The 8,450-nt window shown below is 38.7% G+C and overlaps 1 protein-coding gene across 1 annotated transcript in view; it reads left to right on the top strand.

The window, feature by feature from the left end:
• The first annotated feature begins 1,937 nt into the window (after nucleotides 1–1,937).
• The window catches only part of LOC103583446 (WD repeat-containing protein 53), an 8,972-nt gene continuing 2,459 nt past the window's right edge, over nucleotides 1,938–8,450 (top strand). The window contains exon 1 of the mRNA XM_008564756.1: nucleotides 1,938–2,434. Within this exon, the coding sequence (XP_008562978.1) occupies nucleotides 1,955–2,434 (480 nt within the window). The 5' untranslated portion in view covers nucleotides 1,938–1,954. The remainder of the gene's footprint in view (nucleotides 2,435–8,450) is intronic.

Below are 8,450 nucleotides of genomic sequence, written 5' to 3'. Positions count from 1 at the left end.
CCAAGCCTCTCCATTAAATTTCATTTGCTTCAGTCTCTATTTAAATAGTTTCCTCTGTATACGAATCGAATGTTTCTGCTGAAATTTAAAAAAAAAACATTTTTTTTCACATTTTGTCATCTTTATGAAAATTGCTATATCTGATTTTGTATCCATGTTTCTGTTACCTTGATTACTAATAGATCAGTGATTTTTTGCAGTCTACTTAGTGATTTTGTGTGTGTGTTTGTGTGTATGTGTGGCTAAAAGTGGGAGGAAATAAGAAGCTTTGTGTTGGGAATGGAAACTTTAGGCAGATTGCCAGATTATTTTAAATGATTTCTCCAAACAATATTAGGAAATTTATCTCGGTACCATAGGACTAAATTCAAGTATCTTGTCTGAAAACAATAAAGCAACTCTGTCAGTTTTTCACTTGGTAGATTTTCCCTTGGCTTGTGAAATGAAAAATTAAATCTGTCCGTATAGATTTGTTTGCTTTCTTTGGTCTGGCCATTAGAATTGTATAAATTGCCCAGATTTCCTTTTTTTTGCCTTAACCAATAGGCAGTTAAGACAGGATAGTATTATGTTACAATTCCAGTATATATACCTGGGACTCCTAGGGGATCAGGAATCTAAATTTTGCATGTAAGTACTACTGTTGTATAAGTGATAATAATATGATTAAACATATGTGAGTACATTTAAAAGCAATAATTATTAGTAGCTTTTGGTCATTTTCTGTACTTTCAAAGAATACTAACAAATAACACTTGTCAAGTAGAGTTGTTAGAAAAGGGTCTGTATTATTTAATCATTTGGGATCCCTTTATATTTGACCTCATGTACAAATCCTCATGTACAAATCCTAATAATTGGGCAAATTATTTAATGTTTCTGAGGCTCAGTTTTAGTATTTGTAAAATGGAATAATACCAATTAGAAGGGTTGTTTTGAAAATAAAATTAGATAACCTACTGAATGAATTTCTGATGGTAAGACCCAAGGGTCTGCATTTTTAACCAGTTCCCCAGATGATGATTAGTATGTTACAGGTTCTAAAATTCTACCATATATAAAAATCACATGGATGATTTGTTAAAACACATTGCTGGGCCCCACCCCAAGAGTTTCAGATTCAGTAAGTTTAGGGTGGGGTCCAACAATTTTTATTTCTAAAAAGTTCCTAGGTGATGCTGATGCTGCCGGTCTGGGGAACACACTTTCAGACCACCTGTGTAGTATATATGATGCCACTTGGAACAAGTTAATAAAAATAGAAATAATAATTGGAAGAGTTGTTGGGCACTCATTATGTACCAGACACTGTTACGTGTGCTTTACATACATTATCATTTAATCCTCTCAATGGTCCTATGAGTGTTATTTTTTCTTATTTTATAAAGAAGGAAAGTGAGTCACAGAGACGTTCAGGAACTTGCCCAAAGTTACCCAGCTAATACACACCTGGAGAATCTGGCTACAGTGTTTGTTCTCTAAAACATTATCCAGATAAAAGGTATAACCTGATGATCATGATGATCATGCAGAATTTTTAATTCTCTTTAAAAGAATTTTTCCTAATTTAAAATTTAGTGTTTATTCTTATGTGGGTCTCAGGTCAAAGACTAGAGGACCAGGCTTACCTGGGTCACTGATAGCAAGGAAAGTTCACTTAGTCATGTGCCAGCCAGTACACCACAACCCTGTGTTCCCCTAGGATTTTTGTAGACTTGATCTTTAAATATCTTTTTTATTATTATTGATTTTTTTAAAAAAAAATTTTTTTTTAAAATTTTTTGGTGCTGGCTGGTACAATAACCCAAACCCTTGGCCTTGATGTTATAAGTACCACTTAGAAATATTTATATGAAATATTGCTTATTACATTTGTCTTCTGCCATCAAGTTCTTGGATAGAACATGAAATTATAGTTTTTCCTCCCCCTCTTCACAGAGTCTTCTGGGCCATTATGGCAGTCAAGTGGACTGGTGGACATTCTTCTCCTATTCTCTGCCTGAATGCAAGTAAAGAAGGACTAGTGGCTTCTGGAGCAGAGGGTGGAGATCTCATCACTTGGGGTGAAGATGGGACTCTATTAGGACACATCCAGTTCCAAGGGGCTGATGATGTTACTAGTGTCTTATTTTCTCACTCCCGTCCCACCAAGCTCTATGCCTCACATGGAGAAACTATTAGCATAATGGATGTCAGATTCCTCAAAAGTTCCCTGGACCAATTTCATGTGAACGAAGAAGAAATCAATTGTCTTTCATTGAATGAAACTGAAAACCTGCTGGCTTCTGCTGATGACTCTGGGGCAATCAAAATTCTAGATTTGGAAAATAAGAAAGTTAGCAGATCCCTGAAGAAACATTCCAATATCTGTTCCTCTATAGCTTTTCGACCTCGGAGGCCTCAGAGCCTGGTATCATGTGGACTGGATATGCAGGTGATGCTTTTGCAGAGAGTACTTGGGTAATTTCTAAATGGGATTTGCTAACAGAATCAAGTTATTGATCAGGCTAAATATGTCTTTGCATTTTCTGTTCTCTGCTAACATGTCATCCATTTATGAACCATAAGCTTTACTTCTATATTTAATTGTAGCCTGACAAAACCTACTAGATTTTATTAACAAAGTAATCATTAATCCTTTAGTTTTCCTTTCACTATGCTTTAAGACATTCCTAAGACCTGAGAATTCAAATGTTTGATTCAAAACATCTGTTTAAACAAAGGGACGTACTGAAGGCAGAGTTGATCTGCCCACTCTCTACAAACTCTTATGTTAAAAAAAAAAAGTTGGAGGGACTGGGTCTGTTTTTACTTGAAAATTCTTGTGTACATTAATTGAAATATTGTATATGAATGACCAGTATCAGAGCATTGTATTCAGTGTTGAGTTTTGAAAGTAACATTACAAATTAGCCCATATCCAGAGGAAGGCCTTCAGGAGAGTAGATATATCTAGAAGCCTCGTTATGTGAGGAACTGGAGGTGTTTAATTCTTAGATTTTTTTAGAGGAAAAAAATGGAATATGCTGGTTTAAATAGCAGAAGTCAAGGGGAAGCAGATTTTGGTTTAATTTGATTTTTCAAATAGCTTTAATTTTCCCACTGCTGAATGTGTTTCCTCTGGAGAGAGTAAATCTCCTCACTGGAGTGAGAATAATCATGATTCCTGTCTGTTGGGCACTTAGTACTTGTGAGTGCTTTACATATATTAGTTTTAATTCTTATCACACCACAGTTATTCCTAGATAGTTATTCCTCTTTTACAAATAAGAAAACTGAGGTTCAAATTAAGTGTCCACACAGCTGCCTTACTGAGATTCAAACCTCTCTCTCTGTCTCCAAAGGCTATGTTTTTTCTCTGTGACACCAGAGGTATTGAAGCAGAATATCATCAATAATGTGACAGAAAAGTTTGTTGGTGGGCCAGCCTGGTGGCGCACTCGGTAGAGTGCGGTGCTTGGGAGTGTGGCAGCGCTCCCGCCGAGGGTTCGGATCCCATATAGAGACCGGTCCGCTCACTGGTTGAGCATGGTGCGGGCGCAACACCGAGGGTTGCGATCCTGTTGCCGGTCGCGGTACGGGCGCGACACCGAGGGTTGCGATCCTGTTGCCGGTCGCGGTACGGGCACGACACCGAGGGTTGCGATCCCGTTACCGGTCACGAAAAAAGACAAAAAGGAAAAAAAAAAAAAAAGAAAAGTTTGTTGGTTTGGGAACAGGTGACTTCTAGTAGGAGAAACATTGTTTATTAATGACCTACATGTTCGGGACTGTTGAAGGCATTTAATCTATGTTCTCAATTATATACAGTATCTTCTAAGACTGTTCCTGTTAATAACATCTAAGGTTTTGACTTTTCAACCTTCTTGGCTATTGTTCTTTACCACTCCCTCCTCCACCCTACACATCTCCTATAATTTAGGAATCAATGAGTCTGGTTTTTGTTGTCACAATGACTGTTCCCTTCTTCCTCAAGCTACCAGCATTTAGCAGGCAGAATCAGTAGATGTCCTGAAGTGCTAGAATAGACCCTGAACAGTAAAAAAATTGTCCCACCAAAAATGTCTATAGTGCCTCTGTTGAGAATTGCTCTACATTTATGGGGCACTGTGACAGTACAATTTCTAACTTCTTTTCTACTCCTAGGTCTTGACCAAGCCCTTTGTAATCCTCTTACATTTTCTAACCTGGTAGCGATAATCTGCCTATGTGGTTGTGAAGAAACACAAAACCAAGTGATATCAGTTTTAAGTAGGCAGATTGTACAGTGTGTCTTTGACTAGTCATTATTTCATCATTCAGGTATGCCACTTTTCTATCACTGGCTCATTAATTAACCACGAGGCATGGCAAAAGACTATAGGTATGCAGAAGTGACCTGTACTCTTCAAATTACAGTGGGAGGAATGGTCATCTGGATTTATCATTTTGCCTCCAGTTCTAGGTGAGATGTTTTAGTGGAAGGCAGTTGCTAGAGAACAGTCTAGAAAACAAATATTTTGTGAAAGGGAGGCTTAAGTAATTCCTTATTTTGATTTGCCTGGCAAAAGTTACTGAAAGTTCACTGTAGATTAATTTCTGCACTGGGTTGTCATGTAACAACAGTGGCTAAGAGCACAGTTGTGCTTTAAAGAGATTGCTTCCTATAATGAAGTTGAAACTCTATAATTTTTTCACAGTTTTCTCCTTAAAACCCAGCTATTCCGTATTATTCTAAACTTTAAGAATAACCGGCGTATGGGGGAGCTCAAGAATGTAGACATAATAGTGGAAGGGAGTTCTTACTAGGTTAATTTTGAGTTATTTCTCTGTAAACAAACCAATTTTACCTTTTTGTCTTTTTTACTGACCGGTAACGGGATCGCAACCCTCGGTGTCGTGCCCGTACCGGGGACCGGCAACGGGATCGCAACCCTCAGTGTTGCGCATGCACCACGCTCAGCTAGTGAGCGGGAACCGGTCTCCACATGGGATCCGAACCCTCGGCGGGAGCGCCTCCGCACTCCCAAGCGGCGCACTCTCCAGTGCGCCACCAGGCCAGCCCAGCAAACCAATTTTAGCTTAAGGCACTACTCGAGTTACAGTTGACCCTTGAAAATCCAAGTATTATTTTTGACTACCCAAAAACTTAATTACTGATAGCCTACTGTTGACTGGAAATCTTACCAATAACAAATAGTTGATTAACACATATTTTGTATGCTATATGTGTTATATACTGTATTTTTACAATAAAGTAAGGAAGAGAAAATACATGTATTGGAAAAAAAATTCACATATAAGTGGACCCACACAGTTCAAACCCATGTTGTTCAGGGTCAACTATATTGCCATGTTCAACACACTTACCTTTGTTATTATAGAAATTATGAAATTATTTCTTTTCATTTAGATAGGTTTAAATAGGCAAAGTATACTCAAAGAGGCAGGGATCTTAGAGAAAAGTGTGATTTATTAAGATACTTGAGACTGTTTAATTTTTTATTAAATAGATACAAAACAATATTTATAATATACACATAAGGTATAAAGAATAACATTAAATAAATACCTTTGTATCTATCATTCAAATACAGTTTTTTCTTGTAAAGACCTTTGGAAATTTGAAACCACCATGTATTTCTGTATCACACACATTGATTTTCTTTTTCCCCTCATTTCAGCATCTGAAAACAAATGGTTCAAAGGTTTGTTGTTGTTTCTGGAGTTTGCAAGATCTCTAGTACCAACACATAGGGATCAGGATGGTAGAGGAGGCTCTTTATCTTGAAAATAAATCTTTTATGTGGAAAGAAATTTTGGAAGGGAAGAAATTTTTGAGCAGGATCACTTTGATATGATTGCATTCACTTCTGAACATTTGCCAGTTGTCCATTTTCTCTCCCTTTGACATTTTACAGGACCAAACGTCCCGAACTTTTTTTATTCTATTACCTTAATATCTCTAGCTCTCTTGTTTAGGTGATACTGCTTTAATAACTGGTTGAGAATTCAGGTGTAAAACACCTTGGAGTCTTTGGCAGTTAGGAAGAATAAAGAGGTATAAAGGGAATGTTCAGAGAGGAACAATCCAGAATCTTCAATACTTTGAAATGATTCTGGACTTGATAGAATCTGGAATAATTATTAAGACGTTTAGACGATTTAAGTCAAATACAAAAATGTTTCAGCTGCTGAAAACATTTTGGGTGTAATTCATGTTGCATTTCAGAACAGAAAATATAATCCAGGCATTAGGAGCTGTATAAGAAAGAACTGGGGGTACCTGCCAATACACTTAAGCTAGTAGATTCTGGAATGTCCATTTTCCTGTGTTCAGATTTTTTAATAGAAATTATTTTTATATCAAGTTTCAGCACTCATTCATTCGTGTTATATTTTCTGATATGTATTTTTACGTTAGCTTGTTTCAATTTGTTAGGACTTTGGCTTCACTCAAGTAGTGATTGCTGGCCACTTAGTATAATGTTATAAATCCAATCCAAAAGAATTTTCAATGCTTTTCCAAGTAGGAGCAAAATATAAGTGTTATTAGATGTCACTGCTTTTGAAAATAGCATCACCTGGGCCGGCCCGTGGCTCACTCGGGAGAGTGTGGTGCTGATAACACCAAGGCCCCGGGTTCGGATCCCATATAGGGATGGCTGGTTAGCTCACTGGGTGAGCGTGGTGCTGACAACACCAAGTCAAGGGTTAAGATCCCCTTACCGGTCATCTTTTAAAAAAAAAAAGAAAATAGCATCACCAGTGGTAATCATGTCAATTCAGATCTATGCTTTTCACTGTCTAAACAAGGTCATGCTATCCTAGTGTCCATTAAAATTATGAGTTATTATTCAGGGATACCAGATGGTAAAATAAAGCTGTCCTCTTTGAAAGTATTTAGAATATTTTTCTCTTCAAATTGGTTGATACAGGAAAAGGATGAATCACTAGATTATAGTATAAAATCCATTCAGAATGCTTATTTTGTTTTAAACAGGTTTTAATTACCATTTCTTTTAAATCAATTTAGTACGTCCAAGATCATGGTAGGAAACAACAACAAAAAACCAAATATAATACTAGGATGTCAAATTAATCAACAAACACGTTTGGAATTTCTGCTCTTTCCCAGGCATTATGCTAGGCATTAGCAAAGATGAATTCAATCTCAAGAAATTGACAAGCTAGTAGTATATGTCAATTAAGAGAATAGAAACTAAATACGAGAAATAGAAGTGGGGGCCGAGCCCGTGGCGCACTTGGGAGAGTGCGGCGCTGGGAGCGCAGCAGCGCTCCCGCTGCGGGTTCGGATCCTATATAGGGATGACCGGTGCGCTCACAGTGCTCACTGGCTGAGCGCGGTGCGGCCGGTCTCAAAAAAGGACAAAAAAGAAAAAAAAAAAAAAGGAATAGAAGTGGGTTGGAATAGTTAGGAAAGCCTTGTTGAAGGAACACGGACTTGAGCTTAAGCCCCTAGCATGGGTAATTTGGGTGACAGGAAAGGAAAGGCATTCCAGATAGACATTATTTCAATGATAATCCAAATTTAGTTTATTTAGTTGATAGGCATTTTTACCTATAACCAGTGTAAACTAAAAGTGACAGATTTCTTAATCATCAATTTTACTTGAAGAGAAGAAGGTAGAAAGACTTATAGAAACTGGCAGCTGTTTAACAAATACTTTAGTGGGTTTTTTTTTTTTTTTTTAAAGAAAACGTAATTTTATTAATATTTTTTACATTCTAGGATGTTGTTATGGAGCAGCTGGGAGGGAGGGGGAGAGGAGAAAGGGGAAGGAAATGGGATGGAAGAAGGAGGAAGGAGGAGGGACTGGATTGAGGCCTGTGGCACCCCCCTCATTCCCATAGAGGAAACTGGGGGGCTTCCAGCAGTGGCTTGGTCATTGCTGGGCTGGGTGCAGATGTCAGGGGGGTGTGGCAAAAGCCCTCACCCCCCACTGTCCCAGCTCGAGAACCCAGAGTCCTTCTTGCTGTGGCTTGGTGGTCGTCGCTGGGCTGGTTGCATGTGGGGGGGGGCGTGGCCAAGGCCCAAGGCCCCCCACCACCCCAGCTCAGATGAGCCTGGGGTGCATCCTGCAGTGGCTTGGTGGTCGTTGCTGGGCTAGCTGTGCATGTGGGTGGGGGCATGGCTGAGGCCCAAGGCCCCCACCCTCGGGATTGGTTATGGGTGTGGGGGGTATGGCTGAGGCCCCCAGAACTCCCCCCTTTCTGGTTTGATATGCCAGGGGACTTCTGGTCCTTCTAGGTGTTATAGGTGTTCTTTGGTGGAGTGAGACCTTTACTAGTTAATATGAAACTTCATCTCTGGTTGTCGGTACTTTGTTTTTTCTTTCATTTCTGTGTTGGATTATTTGCTGTTCCCATCATTTAACTCTACACTGGAAATAATTTGTTGTCCTTTGCTTACTTCTAAAATGGGGAACTTCCTGTGGGGACCAGTACTT

This window comes from Galeopterus variegatus, unplaced genomic scaffold (assembly GCF_000696425.1).
Source record: "Galeopterus variegatus unplaced genomic scaffold, G_variegatus-3.0.2 Scaffold23110, whole genome shotgun sequence".
Taxonomy (NCBI): Eukaryota; Metazoa; Chordata; class Mammalia; order Dermoptera; family Cynocephalidae; genus Galeopterus; species Galeopterus variegatus.
Note: the sequence above shows the minus strand (reverse complement) of the source record. Positions and strands in the feature narration are given on the sequence as shown.